Below are 18,244 nucleotides of genomic sequence, written 5' to 3' on the forward strand. Positions count from 1 at the left end.
ATGTTCACATTCATCACAATCGTCCAGAAATTCAGTGAAAAAATGTGGGGGAGTGATTAAGTTGGAGCCTAGACGCCAAACACTAAATCTGTTGTAATGCTGCAATAAATGTTCGAACGTGAGTTGTCTGACAGAACTAACTTTCTGCAAATTTTGGTAAGAAGTTGAGCATGGTAAAGCCCTCAAAAAGCCAATTAATTTGCCTGAATAATAATAATAATAATAATAATAACTAAAATTTCTAGGGCTGCAAAGCAGCACTGGGTGGGCCCGAGCACATGCATTTTGAAGCGTTGCATGCTTTTTGCCTGAAAAAACAAAAATAAACCAGGACTGAGGCAAATAGGGTAGTCGAATAAAATGATACCATATAACATTAAAATACATCATTAAAGCAATAAAATACTAGCACGTAGGTAATAAAATGATAACTGTAATAGAACAATATTGGACAATGGACGATATAATCATGTAGACTGTTTGTTTTTGTGCAGGTAAAACGATAAATCTTTGTGGATAAGTGTAGTTAATTAGATAAGCTGCACTTTATGAGAGTTAAATGTGGAACAGATCCTGTTCAGATGTTGGGATATGAATACTATGATATGATTTCATGGGGGATATTTACTCTATTTTTTAAATATTTTTGTAAGTGCACTTGAAATCTTGCGTAGTCATTTACCGAGTAACATCTATACTGATTATTACACATGTGTGACCTTCATATAGATAACCAAGATTATTCATATAAACTGTAGTTGAAGTTATAGACGCTCACACATTTTTAGTCATGCACAACAACAAACAAATGACCATTTACAAACAGTACATCACATGTAAAACATCATAACAACATGTACATGACACAGTCTCCGGTTCCAAAGGTCAAAGATCACGTGACTGATTTTTGCTCAGTCATGTTTCATGTGTTGTTTTATAACATCCTGATATGATAAGGATCTGCTCTTGTTTCCTCTCATGCTGTGGTTCATTGTGGGTCTTTCAAACATCAGGTTGTTTCACTCCTCTTTGTTTCCCCCCCCCTCTCCTCCATTTCAGGTGATGATCTCCCGTTCCGTTACCTCCGCCTCCTGGCTCCTCCCTTGCAGCTTCTGTCGGCTGCAGTGTGGCAGGTCGTGCAGCAGGGACTCGTGGATCGCTACGGGATGCTCGAGGAGTTTGTTACCATGGTGACGGAGCTGGTCCCCGAGCTGATGAGCTACAGTCAGAGAGCTCAGCTCGTCCTGGGACTCAGGGCCAGGGTCTGTATGTGTTCGCTGATACATCACACTGAGATGACACCTAATTTACCAGTTGGTCTCATTTGGAGGTGGTGTGTTCGTACACAGGCTGAATTCAAAGCATAAGACACAACTGTAATAGCTCACAAGTTCACAATGACCTTTATTTAAGTTCAATCAGGTGAGAAGTGCAGCAACAGGTCAAACATCGCAGAAAAAGCCTAACATCATTAAACTGGACAATTCATAACTCAAATTAAAACAAAGACAAACCAGAAAGGCAGTGGGGGAGCTCTGAGCTCCACCGAGGCTCATTGGCCACATTATCATCAAATCGCAGATACATGTATTGAGATCAGATATAGATCACGTACACAAACTGTTTGCATTAAACATGAAATGTTCATTCTCTGATGTAGTGGAAGGAACTGAATATTTACTTTGATTCACAGTCTGGGTCATCATCCAGATCCGCACTAAATTCTTCCTGTTCCTATATATTAGCACTGTTCTAATGTCTGAAGGTTTTATTTGTTATTTCTTGAGAAATTTACTGTTGAAAAAAGCCCTGTTTCACAATGTGAACAGGAATTTCACTCAGTACTGCGGCCATTTCCTCAGATGCTTAGAGGTCCCCTTATGAAACCACATAACCTCCTCCTGACGTGCCCAGCAGAGGGTTCACAATCAGGTCTGTTTTAATGTGTGCTATTTGTTTGTGTGTGTCCCTCCAGCTGGTTCTGGAGATGTGTCGAGGCGAGGACCCGGCGGACATGCAGACCATCCAGCCTCACCTGGACCGAATCAAAGCTCCTGTCAGCACGGCCTGATATGTTTTCATACTTTGTGTGTGTGTGTGTCAGGTGACCATCAACCAGGTGGAAGAGTCTGAGGTGAACTTTGTGGAGCTGGTGCACTCGTTACTGGAGGACCCGTCTGAAAGAAAATATTTTTTCGAGGTGAGCAGCGCTCGCTGCTTGTGTGTTTGTTATTTTACTTCAAGCAAGAGCGGGGAAATACACACATTTACTGTTACACCTGGACAATCATTCAGTCAACCAATCAGGTAGCAGCACTGTAATACACAACATCCTGCAGACACAGGTCCAGAGCTTCATTCACTGTGCAGTCGTGTGATCCTCGGAAAGTCCCATTACGAACCTACTAACAAAAATCCTCCAGGTTTTTTAATATTCTGATGTTTAAAACATGGCAACAATCAAGAGTACAACAAGGTACACACACTCTGATACGGTAAATAATCAGAGGAGCTACAAATTCAAGTTGTAATGAAAGCCGACTCTTCACAAATTCTCGTTCTTTTGCGTTTTGTAGGAAATCTTCCCCGTGTATTTCGGGCCAAAGTACGATGCAGCGCTGGAGATGCTGGTGTGGGAATTTATATCGAGGCTGGACGAGCTGCTGCCAGTTCCAGATTTCACTCAGGTACCAGTATAGCACACACACCAGTCTCCTTAAATCCAAGCTGCACACACTCAAATACTGAAACGAAAAATGATCTATCTCACAGTGTTAAAGAACATTCCTGGATTTGTTCAGATCGCCACTAAAATTGATTCAGAGCTTTCTTGGCACATGTCCCATCCTTTCAGCGAGAGCTGTGGAAATCCATTCAGTAGTTTTTGTGTAATCCTGCAAACAAAACAACAGACAAACCTTGGTCACTTTGAGGAGAAAGGTGCGGCTGCAGGCTCACTGTGGTGTTGTTGGTGGTGAGGGGGGGGGGTGTTTGTAGAAACATGATCTCCCATGATCCCACACTGCTTCACCATGTGTTCAAACCAGGTTTTTCCTTGTTGTTTTGATTGAGAGACCTTTAATAGCAGAAGTTATACACTGTACTTTTTATTTCCCTAAATAATGAGTCTCTGAGCAAAGATGACATGATAAAGTATGACTTTTAAACAATCGATTTAAGATTCACTCAGACCAACTAGTCCCCTTTATCCTCACATTTAGTTAAATTCCACTTTGGACATGTTCTTTCTCTCTCAGCGATTTGAACCAAGCCACGGCCTAATTCATCATCTTCCTCTCAACCTCAGATCCTCGATTGTTACCGATGGACGACTGCATCCTCTCCTCCCTGTCGCTACCTCCTGGGGCCAAACCTGCCACCAACACCACCTCCTCCTCGCCTCCTCTCAAAGACTCGGCCTCTCCACAGCACAAAGGGCGTCTGGACCCTCCCATCGGCGGCAGCAGCCTGGAGCTGGCGTGCAGGAGGAGCTCTGACACGATCAGACAAAGCCTCTTAGAGACAAAGGAGTGCGGCAGTTGGCAGCTGCAGGTTCGAGGTGGCGGCAGCTCTCAGGAGAGGAAGGTGCAGAACTCAATTAGCGCCGGGCCATGTGACGAAACCATAGACCTCACCGCACCCAACGAGAGCGGCGACGCAGACTCGGCGGCCAATGGGGACGGCCAAAGCTTGAGAGGAGGGCGGGTTTTCAGGAAGAGGAAGCTGAGCGGTGGTGTGGACATTCCCGCCAAGCTGCCTGTGGACTTCCCGGCTTTTTTGTAAGAGTCCTGGAATCATTCGCTCATTTCACATGAAGACTTACCACAATTTTTCACTTCATCTTTATTTCTTGATTTATTTTTTTAGTGCATTTTTTAACCATCTACAAAACACTTTGTCCCCTCTAAAATCTGTTTGACATCTCTTTTCGTTCTTCGTATAAATTCACTTCATCACAATAGTTAGATAAGATAAGACAAAACTTTATTAATCACAGTTGCCTATGAAAGTGTAAAATGAAATGATTAAATCCAAAATTATGAGTTAAAGAGTGTATACATAGTGTATACATAATATACACCTGTTAATACAGGTGGTGTGTATATATATATATACTATAAATGCAAGTGGGCTGAACTACAAATCCAAACACCTCCACAAACTTTTTCTCGATCACAAAAAGACAGAATTTTTTTTCATTTATCTTTTGTGTGTTGTACAGTGATTCTTCGCTGGATGATGAGAATTCAGGTGAATCTCCTCTCATCTCGATATTAGGAGAATATACAGGTTTGTACTCTTTATATATATATATGTATATATGCGTGTGTGTATTAGTGGGTATTTGGTTCTTAAGGTTAAAATTCAGTTCTTTAGACAAACTCTTTTGTTTTATTTCAGACTCTCAGGAAGGTTCTTTCCCGGTTGTAACGGACACAAAGGTTCCCTGGTCGGACGAGGAGACGCTGCATCTGCTGGACATCTGGGGGAAGGACTCGGTGCAGCGGGCGCTGAAGGGCTGCTTCAAAAACCGCCACATATTCACACAGATCGCACACAAGATGGCGGAGAGGGGCTACATGAGAACGGTGGAACAGTGTCAGACGAGGATCAAGCGGCTGAAAAAATGTTTCCGCCAGAACAAGTGCGTATTAAATGACACCGTTTGACAGATGTATGCAGATGTTCTTTCTGTCAAAACTTGTGAGACTACAGAAAAAATCTGAAGCAACTCTTTGATAAATCTCCTGTTGTCTTCTCCCTGATCTGTTACCAGAGGAAACTCAAAGTTGGAACATAAATTTTACGAGCGGCTGGAGAGCATCCTCCGCTCCTCCGTTCCTTCTGCTCTTCCTGAAGACCCCTACAAGGTGGAGGAGGTCCCTGATGAGGACGACGCCGACGACGACGACCTGCAGTTTCTAGGGCACACGAGCCGTAAGGAAATAGGTAGCGTCACTTTTTTATAATTAGAAAAGTTCATTAAGTCATGACTGCAACTATAAATACTCTATTTTCGAATATATTTCTTTGGCTGAGCCATATTTCCGTACTGTTTACATACATGGAAACATTAAAATGTTAATTTTACATATTTATTATATAGTTTCTATCCTTAAAAAAAGTAATTTTCAATTCAACTCAATTCAGAAATGATCTTAACAGAAATCTAACATCAGTTTTTGTTGACACTCTCCATATTATTTTGCTGGTTATTTTTTTCTATTGCCTGTTTATCCTAAAAGTCCCCAAATAAACCAACATTAACCACAAAATATCTGGTTCTATTAAAATGACAGTTTGAACTTTATTATACTAAACAATGTCTTCTATATTTCTTGAGGTACTCGAAGCGTCCCGTGGACAGACATGGAGTCGTTGACCCTCATACACACGTGGGGTGATGACCACATGCAGCAGGAGCTGAGGGGGAATCACAGAACCGGACACATATTTTCCATCATCTCCAACAAGATGGCGACTCAGGGCTTCTCCCGGACGCCAGAGCAGTGCCAGACGAGGCTCAAGAGGGTGAAATCAAACTTCAGGCAATGCTACCAGAACAAGTATGTGTGTTTGCAGCAGAGAGAATGAAGGGAAACAAAGATTTCTGTTGATTTAAACGTCTTTTCTTTCTTTTTTTCTGCAGCTTGAAAGGACAGGGGCGTGTTGAGTGCAAGTTTTACAATGAACTGGGGAGAATTTTAGTGAAGGACTTTGCTCCAGCAGCGCAGTTGAATGAAATCCCGGGAGAGCTCGAAGACAACGACTTCTCGACCTACTCCCACCATGAGACCGGTAAACACAGTTATTCTCTCTACTGGCTGCAGGGGGCGCAAGACAGCAGTTTAGACTGCCGTTTTCTGACTAGTTTCAGTGATGATGATTTATCCTCAGAAGATGAAGATGATGATGTTGAGCAAGGAATCTGAACTGAAGTTTAAAGCCCAAAGCAATGATTGAACAAATACATTTACAATATTTATTTGCCTTCTACAAGATTTAGTCCACAAAAAGAGCGTAATGGATACCTGAGATATAGGAAAAATTATGTTTGGGTGATTCATTCTAGACTATATGTTTATATTATTACTATAGTTATTATTATTTTGTGTAATGTTACTGGATCTTTAAATTAAATTAATATTTATTGTCCCAAAGCCCTTTTGCCTCATTATTTATTCATGTTTTTTATTTGGGTCTCCTCAGAGTCTGTTGTTGGGGTTCAAGAAGACAGGAAGAAAGTGGCCTGGACGGACAAAGAGACAGTCATCCTTCTGGAGATATGGGGAGACTCGGAGGTAGAGAACGATGGATCGTGATGAAAGTCCAGCATTTTACATGATAACCTGTAAAAGTGATTTTAAATCTTTCTGTCTGTCGCCACCTTTAATATGAATTTGGCCTGTGTTCAGGTCCAGCAGTGCCTGGGACGCTACCCTCACAACGGCCACATCTTTACACAAATATCAGAGAAACTCTTAGCCAACGGTTACTCCCGCAGCGCAGACCAGTGCCACACCCGCATCAAACGGCTCAAATCAAACTATCGCCAGTGTCAAGAAAACATGGGGTACAAACAGGAAATCTCTGTTTTGTTTTCTGTGCTGTCGTCTCGACACGACGGTCAATACAACTGTCTTCACTGTCTGCAGATCATCGGGGACAGATCGAGTCGATTTCAAGTTCTACGAACTGCTGGAACAAATCCTGGACAAGCAGCCGTCGACGTCTTCCACTGTGATACCCGACTCCATCGAAATATCCGAGGACTCCAACAGTGAATCAGTGACGGAAACAGGTAAATATCCCTGTGTCCACTCGATATGAGAGCATTTACTCAGTCACAGTTTTACACAAAAGTTATCAGCATGTGTAGTGATCGTGAATATCTCTGTGTTTCTGTGGAAAGAAGGAGAAATCAGCATGTCGACAGAAAAGCCAGCGTCCGGCGTGTGGACAGACGAGCAGACGCTGTCGCTCATCAATATCTGGGGCGAGGTGGACGTCCAGAGGACGCTGAGGGGGTTCGTCCACAACGGACACGTGTATGCCGACATTTCGGGGAGATTGGAGGAGCGCGGTTTCTCCAAGACCTCGGAGCAGTGCCGCTGGAAAGTCAAGGCCCTGAGGAACAACTTCCGACAGTGCTACGACAGAAAGAAGTGAGAGGCGTCTTTCTATCCTTTTTCTATGTTTCTAAATATAATCCACTATCTTGATAAAGGCTCTTATCTCCTTTCGCACCTTGTAGATCTGGGAGACGAGTAGATTACAGATTCTACAACCAGCTGGAGCAAATACTGGGCCAGGAGGCGGTTTCTATGGATGATTATGATGAACGAGAGCAACAAGCCAATCCGGATCCAGGTACAGTCGTTTTCATCCATTTTCCTTAGCAGTGTAAGAAATGTTCCTTTAGGTAAACACTGATCCGACGTCTTCTTTTTGTCTCCGTCTGATGTAGGGATGGATGGTGTGAACACAGTGTGGACGGAGCAGGAGACAGTCGCTCTCGTTGAGGTGTGGGCCGCAGACGACGTGCAGCACAGCCTGAAAACCTGCGTCCGCAACGGCCACATATTCGTTGACATATCGGAGAAAATGACCACAATTGGATTCCCGAGGACGGCGGATCAGTGCCACTCCTGGATCAAACGGCTGAAGAAGACTTACAGGCGCTACTGCAACAGCCGGAGGTAGAAAATGAAAATCAAGGAATGATTGAATGCTTGGCTCATGGTTTCCCAGCTCACCTTTCATTCACGTCTCGTAGGAACGGAGGACGTCCTGCGGCGTTTCGATACTTCCATCTTCTGGCTCCGGTGCTTGGTGACAACACTGTTGTGCCAGACATGGACAGTTCTGCTGCTGACGCCACCTTACAGCCCTTTATGGACAAGGATCCTGACTTGTGTAGGGCTAAACATAATCACAACCATTTGTGCACATTTTTATTACACGTTTGAGCAATTTCACTGTATTTCTTATAATACAAATTACATTACAAATAATGTGTATATTTAACACTAATGTACAATAAAAAAGTCGTTGTTTCCTGCTTGCAGATGAGCAGCCCTCCACCAGCCACCTGCTGGCCGACCTGAGCAGGAAGATGCCCTGGTCAGACCAGGAGACGCGCACCCTGCTGGAGATCTGGGGCGAAGACAGCGTCCAGGTCACGCTAAGGGGCTGCCTGAAAAACCGCCACGTGTTTGAGTACGTCTCTGAGAAGATGGGCAACCGAGGATTCATCAGGACGTCGGGGCAGTGCTACACCCGCATGAAACGCCTCAAGCATGGCTTCCTGCATGAGAAGTAAGTCAAGACAATAAACTGTGATTCTTATTTATTTATTTAAGTTGTCCTGATAATCGTTGTATGTTGAAACATGAAGCAATTTTAGGTGGTTAGATATGAAACAAACTCTGTTCTTTAAAAGTGAAGCTATATGGGTACAACCATCTTGACTCATGAAGCCTTTACTGCAGCCAGCCACCAGGGGGCGATGTTTTGGCTACATTTGGAACCTGACGGGTTGTCATTATTACAGTTTTTCACAATTGTTAACACACGTTTCCAAAACAATAACGGCTTTCTCAAAAATGCACACAGAAAACTCAAAACCTCACACACAAAATGCTAAACCTGAAGGCTCTTATATACTACTACGTGTCCGTTTCTCGGAGAGGTCTCAGCGGGGGGCAAAGACTCTTTTTGATTTTTACTTCTCCGTCAGTCTACGTCCGGAAAAAATTCACCGCCAAACCCATAGGTGGCGCAACGGAAGACGAGCTCAGAGAAGCCTACCCCATTTGGGAAGAAGAAGTCCACGTGTCTCTGTTTACATGTTAGCTCCTCCCACACACTGAACCATGGCAACTAACAGAACTAAATAAAGTGACACCCAGCGGGTCAAGATGCTGATGTAATCGTTTCTTAGCGCAGCGGTTCCCCGGTCTTGTTTCCGAACTGTGTTGCTGATTCCACAGCTTGAATCTGCTTGAGGCTACATGTAGCTAGAAGCTGCACGGAGCTAGCTAGCTCCCCCCCAGCTTCCACACACAGTCAGCAGGGACTCCCGACACTAACTACTACTATCCAGTGTTTGCTTCTAACCTGACGGTATTATAGAAACAGTGTCATGATAGAAGTGGAATTAAAGTCGTGACGGCGGGTTCTTGCACTGTTACCACCGCAGTTAGCATGGTGGCTAGCCTAGCCTGCTAGCGCCGTTTTGAAAGCTCGTTATAACCGTATGTGACCGTGCACACATGCCCTCAGTGCTCTAACGAGCCACCGTCAGCCGGACAACTCCGCTGGCTGAACACACACGTCACATTAATCGTAGAATCATAGTTGTGTTTGGGTTTGATGCTACATGGAAGTAAACAGGAAGTAAACAGGAAGTTTGAGGTCCGGAAATACGGAAATGACGTCATACGGAAATTATGTCGTTCGCGGACCAATCACAGCCAAGAGCGGTCCGTCGGGTCTCCAACATGAAGACGGATAGTTAGAAAAATCAGACGTGTACGAAAAGCTGTACGAAGCACTCGGAGAGGGCGTTTCACGACGGATAGGGCGGTCTTATCTGTCAGTAATAGAAGAAACGGAGAGGCATAAATTGGCCTTGACACTCCCTTTGCAAGATGACTCTTTGCCATCAAAATGGAACTCGTGTTTTCATTTGGTACACACAGCCATATTTTCAAATGACACACACGTACCATTTATTGAGTACACACAACTAAGCATTTGCTTGCACACTTCCAAGCATTTACAGCACACTGAAGTGCAAAATTGAAAACACAATCATTGAAATGGAACACACCATATGAAGGACAATGTCTGGAGAATTAGCCATTTCTTCTTTTGTAAACTGTCTCAGTGTAGGCCTACTTTTTTCATAGTCAAACATAAAACAGCACACAAATATGCAGCAAAAAAAGGTTTATTTCGGTACACACAGAGAACATTACAGTACTGACACAGACAGCATGAGAATGCAAGTTCAACACAGTGGGCTACAGTGAGACACTGTTGAAAAGGAACAATATTGGATTACAGGTACAATACATGCATGTGTCAGTGCTGAATGTTTGGTACTAACAAGCACAAACTCTCGCTGTAACTCCTTGAGTCTGTGTTCAGTTCGAATGGGACCATGTTCACTTGTTTCATCCGCATGGCATTCCAATGAAGAATACCGTCCAATGTAGAGAGACTGACGGTCTGGACATTTCTAAATGTATCTTGGTTAACCAGGATCCTAGTTTTTATTTGTCTGAGTGTGATAGCGTTGTTCTCATGAACCATATCTACAATTTCAGTCTCCTGTTCAGCTGTGAACATGCGTGTTTCTCCACGGTGTGGTTCTCTTTCCATCTATAAATGATTTTGGTTAATGGGCGATGTGACCATGAGTAAATGTTTGTTGGCTCAACTTCTCTGTGGTTTAATTGTGACAGAAATTTGGGGGACTTGCTTGAGATAAGCTTGTTCCTCTGATCATAGGCAATGGATATGATATTTTAGGTTTTTGATGGTGACACCTAAAAAGATTTAATTAATTGTTTCCCTTCAGGGAGGATTATAAGTTCTTCAATGAGATGGAACAAATCTTCAGGAAAGAGCTGAAAGTCGACGGCTCAGTCGCAGACACGTCGGCCACAGAGGAGATGGACGACATTTCACCTGAACCGAGCCAAAACAAAGGTGGAACAAAATGGAAAAGAAAATCCACAGTCAATACAACACTGTTTTTCCAGTGTAGATATACAGAAGCAACTCATTTAGACCTACTAGTTAAAAGCTTTATAAATGTTTGTAATGCCTCTAGGCCTCTCTTGAACTTTTAACATTCACTATTATTCAAATCACATGCCGTATATGATAATAATCTATGATTCCTGCTGTTTTAGCCGCCTCCAGTAACCAGTGGGTGGTTGACAGCGCTAAGCTGGCCTGGAGCGACGGGGAGACCGAGGCCCTGCTGAACATCTGGGGGAGCGAGGAGATCCAGGAGAACCTGAAGGGCTGCACCAAGAACAAACACATCTTCATCCAGATCGCTCAGGTCATGGCGAACCAAGGTTACCTGCGCAGTCCGGAGCAGTGCCAGACCAGGATCAAGAGGCTGCGTGCCAACTTCCGACACTTCCTAGAAGGCAGAAAGTGAGTGCAGTGCAGGGGGGGGGGCTGGTAGTGGACATAAAGATCCATATTGTAAATACAGGTTCTTGTTTTCGGCATCCTCCTGGCGAGCTCTAAAATTCTGTCTCGTGTTCTCAGAGGGGAGAAGCAGGAGTGCAAGTACTTCGACCAGTTGGTGCAGATTTTTGGCAGCAAGTACCTAACGACCTCTGACCCCCTGGCTGAAGAAGCTGATACTGCAGGTAAGCATCATAAACAACTGAAAAAGTAAAGTAAACCTTGACAGTTTTATTTGGACGTTGATTCGTCAGTTCTGTTGCTTTGTCTCTTTTTGTACCTGAACACCTGAATACCTCACACAAATGTTGTTGCCATGGTTTCCTTCACACTATTGAATTAGCTGCCTTTCAAGGACAAACTCAACATTTTGGGGAAAGCTGTTTATTCACTGTCTTGCTGGAATCTGGATAAGATGTGTGATACCACCAGAGAAACATGTGGATTAGTGCTAAGCTAACTGTCGCCTCGCTGAATCTTACAGAAGAAAATATTGTGCATGTTGAGAATAAGGTCAAAATATAAATAATAATAGAAAGTAGATTAGAAGACCTTCTTTCACTTTGAGCACATGTGTGATGATCTTTAAATATCTTCTTCTGATGATCTCAAAATACAAAAGGACATTTTTTTTTCAAATACTCAGTTTCTCACCTCTTATGTGTTTGTTCGATGTAAAATGAAGAACATATTATTTCTAGTTTTGTATGACCAAATCATCTCATCCAACTCTCTGCAAGGAAGCATTTCCCAAGATGTCAAACAGTCCCTTTAAACATGTCTTTGCTGCATTTACTATAGATTCTAATCAATAGATTTTCTATTTCTATAGTATATTTTTAGTAAAACAGCTAGTGCTATACAAGCTCATTTAGACCCCCGCCCATCCCCCTCCTTTTAAACCTGGTACTGGTCACCGTCATGTTTACAATTGAAATATTTTCTGTCTATACCAGAGTCATGAGGCTGTCGAACATCATGGGGACGACACATCAGAAGCAAACAAAGACACATTCAGAGGAGAAAAAATTACAAGGACATTAAACCAGAATCTGTGATATGTTCCGCAGTGTGTGTGTGTCTGTGTGTATGTGTGTGTGTGTGTTTGTTTACAGATGACAGAGCAGAGTCTGACCAGGCTCACTGGAATTTACTTTTTGCCTCTGTTTATATATACTTAAAATACTTTTACATTCTTCAGATACAAAGACCTACTTTAGGCTGTTGTGTGCGTGAGTGTGTATGTGTATTTGTGTGTGTGCGCGTCCCTTGACTAGAGTGTAATGTGATTTTTAACTTGAGAGCCATGCCACTAATACCAGGATGCTCAGGGTTTGTTGGGACAATAGTAGAAATATCTGATCTTGATGGTGAAAGTCTGAAACTAAGTTGTCTTTTCTAAAATTTCATTATTTTGTACTTGAATTTAAAGAGAGTGACTCAAAGCACATGCAAAAAGAAAGACACGCAAGGCCTCTATCACTGTAACCACAGCCTACATTAGCTTTTTCTTTCCTGCCTCACTTGTTAAATATTCTGTCTTTGCACTTATTTGTAAAAGTTTTTCAAATCTGACTGCTGAAAGTTTAAATTCTTTAGGTTTATTTTTTGGTGCGTGAGAATTTATTTATTTAAAGGTTCTGTTTACATGTGTGTTCCAAAGTTTTCTAATTTACTTTGAATATTTTTTCCTTTAACATTTTTTTTTTTTTTCATGAATATGTAGAGTTTGCTGCATTCATTAAAAGAAACTTGAAATGTGACTTTTTCCATTCATTTATTTTTCTGATAAAGAAAGTGGGAGCTACAAAAAATCTTTAGAAATCATTTATCTCTAAAATTATATTGAATCTGCAGAGTAAAAAAAAAGACACAGACCAGGTGAGGCCTCACTACTGCACGAATCTACAACAACAACAACAAATCCCTGGATCTTTGCTGCTAAATTTCCAAGCAGTCTGCTGCTACTTGTTTCCAGGTGATGTCCTGAGGCTGCCCCCTGCTGGCTGCTGGTTTCCTCTGCTGATTTTGCTTGTTTACATTGTTATTTATAAAAAAAGAACCTTTAACCGAGCATTGGTTTTAAATGTTACCGTGTATTAACGTGTATATATTCAGTGTTTTATGTGGAGTAATCTCACGTGAGCGAGTAGCCTGCAGTGCTCCGCTCAATATTTCCTGAGGCCACACAGGATGATTTACTGCTGTTTACACTGGCTGCCGTCAGCCAGATGTTCCGACTCTGCTCCTATTAGATAAGCTGAGGGGAAACCAGAGGCTCGTTGCCAGGCGACGACATCTAAACACGGCAACATTTCCCGGCACAAGGCCGTCATTTTGACATAATTTTATTTTGTTGACCCGAGTCCCACGCTGTTACCACGGCCATCCTTATAATACTAATAAAGAACTCTGAAGCAGGAAGGCACAGGAGGCTGTATATGGACAGGAATGTCTCCCGCGCTGTGGTCCACACTCAAATATCTAGCATCTCCATTCCGATTATACATACTGCAATATTCTAGACGTGTACTTTTGGCTTCATCCTCTGAGAAATTTGTAGTGTAGAGCCACCAGAATGTAATACTGAGGATAATTGTTATAATTTAAAAAAAACTAGTTGTTTTTAGTTGAGATATTTAGTCAAAGTCTTCTTTTGTCTCCTGCCTTTGTTTAACAAACACAATTCTTTGGATTTGATGTTTTTCAGTGTGCACAGTGTCGTACAGTGTCACGCTACAATGGCAGGCTGCTTCTCTTTTCGCTCTCTTTCATCCGAACAATGTCCACCAATGAGAAAACGTGGGGTCCGTCAACCCAAACACACCTGCTGGGTTTGTTGGCATCGACCAGCACGGCGTCAGCGGGCAGCAGCGGGGAGCCCTCCTCTATCATCACCGTGTAGACTCTGCGAGGTCTCCTGGAGTTCCTGCACAGATCACACTGAACCTGGTTCTGGACAGGAGGCGGCTCCAGCTCCTCCTGCAGCCTCCTCAGCTCTGACCGGGGAATCATGGTGACTGCATTTTTCTCCAGGAAAAAATCGGCCCCTTCCTCCCCTGCGCCGTCCTCCACATCCACCACCATGCCATTGCTGCAGCTTTCTCTTTCCTCCTCATCTTTCCCATTTCCCTCCTCAGGCTGCTTATTATTGTCCTTTCTGATGAACACCACTGGAATCATCTCCACTCCTCCGCTCAGTTTGAATTTCCAAAGGCTCAGTTGGTGGCAGTAGCAGTCTCCCCAAACCACCTGACATCACAAGGCAGAAGTGTCGCTTTGATACATCATGTTAATATTTGACCAAATCTGTCACATTTTACCTTCATGTCTTTGCAGCTACTCACCCTACAACATAACAGAGTAATGCAGAACACAAACATGGAAACTGGAACACTGACGATAGTGAGCTGAAAAATAACATTTGTGAGAAAATCAGATATAATCCACCTATAAATTATTTTTTAACCTCTACATTTTTTCTTCGAAGGTCTACAACACCGCGGACAGCACATGAACAAAACTAGAAAATACAAAATAAGAGATTTCACTAAGATTACACACAATTACACATTTAACTGTCTAATTATTCATTTGTAATGGACAGTCTTACCCAAGTTATCATGACGGTCCAAAGGGTGGAGCTACGTTTTTCTACAAGGGAGAGGACTGTAGGGAGACAAGGCTACACACACACACACACACACACACACGCACACACACACACACACACACACACACACACACACACAAACACACAGACTTAAACTAAAAAAGTCACCAAATGTTGAAATTGAAGAAGTTCTTGCTCATTGTATACTTTATCAATCAATTTGTCAATTTTTCTCTGAATACATTTTACCTTCTCGTAAACGAGGCTGTTTCCAGCTCCAACCTAAAACAGACAGGGAAACTTCAAACACTGTAAAATATACAGTATGTTGTTTTATTATACTTTTTAGTTTTAAATGTGAGCGACTCACACATCCAGTGCTGTTGTCCTCTCCTTCACACAAACAGGAATCTGGGATCACAAGCCCCCAGTCCTGATAGCCTGCAAGTCCACAACATTTAAACTGGACCACACACACACACACACACCCATAAGAACATGTTAAAAAACTTTCAAATACAATAAATTAGTCTGATTTCCTTACCTCAGCCTGCCAGCGGTAAACGTTACTGAGCATGGTACAGTTCTTATCATTCACATGAGATTCAGATATTTCCGGTATGTCACTCAGAGGGATCAGTTCCAGGTAGCGATCTTTAAATGCTTCTATGTCCTGCAGGCGTATAGAAAGACCTACGATTATTTATAAGTCCATGTACAGGTACATCTATCTATTCTAACATGCTATGTCCTTCTAAAAATCTTGAATCAACTTAGTAGGTTTTTCAAAAACTTTAAGCCTCATTTCACGATCCTCCTCAGTAGATGGAGTTGCTCACCTGTCATCGCGAGAAAAGCGATTAAATACATTTCCCCAAAACTTCAAACTTTTGCATCAAAGGATTTCACAATGTGGATGAAAGCTCTGGAAAAAAGCCTCTGTAGTAACTAGTAAGCCAACCCTGGGTCAATTCAGCTGAACCATAACCTGCATAAAGATGGATGACTTGACAACTCCCAAAAGTGAAGCCAAATCATCTGGATCGCCCCCTGGTGGCTGGCTGCTGTCGATGTCAAAAAACCCTCCTCCTCTACGTTAGTGGATTGGACCAAACTAAAAAGTCCAAGCACACGTCAAATAATATTTCTCAAAGTTGGTGTCTGACATTTCGATGCTATAAAGAAACAAGTTAAACCCTCATGATTGAAAGCTGAGAACTTGTGATTGGTTAAACGAGTGAATCGACAGGACAGGACGACTGCTACCGAACAGACTATGGCTCCAAATAACGCTAAAAAATGGCAAGACCCATGATCCAAGATATTTTCGCTTTCTAGATAGTGGGAGGAAGTGGAGACGGGTTGACCATCTTTGTTTACATTTTTTTGAGCTATATAATCAAAAGTGGGATTTACTAACCTGATTCTCTTTCTCCCAAGTGATTGCAAAGGAAACGGACATAGCCACAAACATGCCAAAGATCGCAAACACTGACTGTGACAACAAAAGAGAGGAACGTGAGTTTAATGCAGTTTTTTCTCTGGGTAAACACACACACAGAAAGAGTTACAAACCAGTGGTGTGTAAAAGATCCTCTTTATCCAGATGTTCAGCAGTAGCATGAAACAGATGGACACAGCCATGCCAGTGCACAGAGTCACCAGAAAGGTCTCCTGGGTCAGCCTGGACTGCAGAACAAACCACGGTCACATCAGTGTGGACCAAAACACAACACTGACTTTAGGTCTGAGTATCAAATCTTAATTGTATCAAGTTAATGTTTTATTTGATGAGATATAGCTTCCAAATACTGAACCAAATCGCATGTGTTGCATCAATATTAGTCATATTTGTGGCTGCTACTTAAAGCATCTATTATTTGTATATATATTTACTTGTGATCTTACAAATGTTTTTCGAAACGCATTTGATCTCTCCTTAATTGAGGAAATCATGTAGGATATATGTGCGTTAATACTGTAATTATAATAAAGATAATATGCCTGAGTGGTTTTACCTCCTCACTGTGTCCACATTCAAAGCTCTGGTTGTTTAGGAGATGTCCTGATTCCTTCAAAATGAACATCACCACAGCCAACACCTAGAAAACAACATTACCATAGCAACCATGTAGAATAGGAAAGTAATTTCATTCTTATTAAATGTGATGGAAAGTAACAAAGTATTTGATCCTATCCATCTATCTTTCTATCTAGTGAATAAAACACTAACCAAATATACCAGCACCAGCCCAGTAGCAGTCCACAGTCCTGCGCTGGGTGTCCTGTAAACCTTCTGTCTCTTGTCGTCCATGTCTTCACAGGTTTGATTCCCCAGCTGCCTGCACCCTGTTGTCACTGTGAGAGCGGACAGATGTTTCACTGTGAGTTAAGGGACGAGAGGGTGTCTTCCTGTCCAGACTCCGCCTCTTAAAGAGACTGAGAGCACATCCAGGCTTCTAGACCCTCGAGGGGACGAAATATTTGTGATGCTAGATTACAATGAACCAATTATATTTGACCACTAGGGGGCGCCAGTGAATAGCTAAACTTGGTTTTGTTTTACAGTGGCTGGAAAGACCTTAAAACTCTTATTTAAATGCCACAGTAGTCGTCCAGTAAATCTCGAAGTTCTAAAGACACTCAGTGGCACAGCAAAATTACTGACTATTATATTATTTATTATAGTATTTACTTTTTCCCATACATTATTGAGTATTTAATAAATATTGTCAGTGTGGTCTCGACTTGTTTCTATGGGCAGTCAGTTCGGTTGTGTTGTCCATAAACCCACTCCATGTAAAACACTAACGGTGCACTCAAACAGACACACATATACACATATATACACACACAATTCTCAAACGATGGGATAGTAATTATGTGTCTTAATCTGACGGAACGTCCAAACCACAAGTTCCTGGCAATGTGTGTGTGTGTGTGTGACGGTCTGTGCTTGTACTGCTGCCCTTTTCACTCATCTCTCATGACTCAGGCTTGGTAGAACAATTAAACTTTATTCTCTGTAATCACAAATGGAACACAATCATTCGGTGTAGTGGAAACTGCATCTGAGGGAAAAAAGAGGTTTTCTCCCGCTAATCCCCACTAATCCCCGGAAGTTCCTGTTGTGGCCCTTCAAAATAAAATAAACACGGCGAAATAAAAGAAATACACAAAAAACAATGACTGCAGTTCCAAGTTGAACAGGATTTTAACAATCAACATATTTACCCCGTTACATACACCCCCCTAAAATTCTGTTCAACCCCAGACAAATCCTGAGCATTATCCAAACAACAATAGAAAAGAAAAAAAAATTTGGAGCTACTTTAAGTGAAACCAAATCACTGATGTCAAATACAGTCGATACAAGTCCTCCTGGAAGGAGCGTAAAAGGATAGGGAGGTACCAAGC

General features: G+C 42.3%; 1 protein-coding gene and 1 pseudogene across 2 annotated transcripts; one reads left to right on the top strand and one right to left on the bottom strand.

Annotated features, from left to right (window-relative positions):
• Window positions 1-790: 790 nt before the first annotated feature.
• On the top strand, window positions 791-11,758 carry LOC133010494 (uncharacterized; annotated as a pseudogene).
• Window positions 11,759-12,974: 1,216 nt separating this feature from the next.
• LOC133010857 (uncharacterized) lies at window positions 12,975-17,186 on the bottom strand. Of its 2 annotated transcripts, XM_061078511.1 has the most exons (10): window positions 17,061-17,186; window positions 16,846-16,929; window positions 16,403-16,516; window positions 16,248-16,322; window positions 15,372-15,500; window positions 15,198-15,290; window positions 15,077-15,109; window positions 14,828-14,899; window positions 14,562-14,624; window positions 12,975-14,466 (listed from the first exon to the last, which is right to left on the bottom strand). In XM_061078511.1, the coding sequence occupies exons 1-10, from the start codon at window positions 17,139-17,141 to the stop codon at window positions 13,951-13,953; spliced, it is 1,260 nt and encodes a 419-aa protein (XP_060934494.1). In that variant the 5' UTR covers window positions 17,142-17,186; the 3' UTR covers window positions 12,975-13,950. The 2 variants fall into 2 exon arrangements, with proteins under 2 accessions (XP_060934494.1, XP_060934495.1); XM_061078512.1 differs by lacking the exon at window positions 17,061-17,186 and having other exon boundaries at window positions 16,403-16,511; window positions 16,846-16,893.
• Between the last annotated feature and the right edge of the window lie 1,058 nt (window positions 17,187-18,244).

The sequence above is a fragment of the Limanda limanda genome, chromosome 9 (genome assembly GCF_963576545.1).
Source record: "Limanda limanda chromosome 9, fLimLim1.1, whole genome shotgun sequence".
Classification (NCBI taxonomy): domain Eukaryota; kingdom Metazoa; phylum Chordata; class Actinopteri; order Pleuronectiformes; family Pleuronectidae; genus Limanda; species Limanda limanda.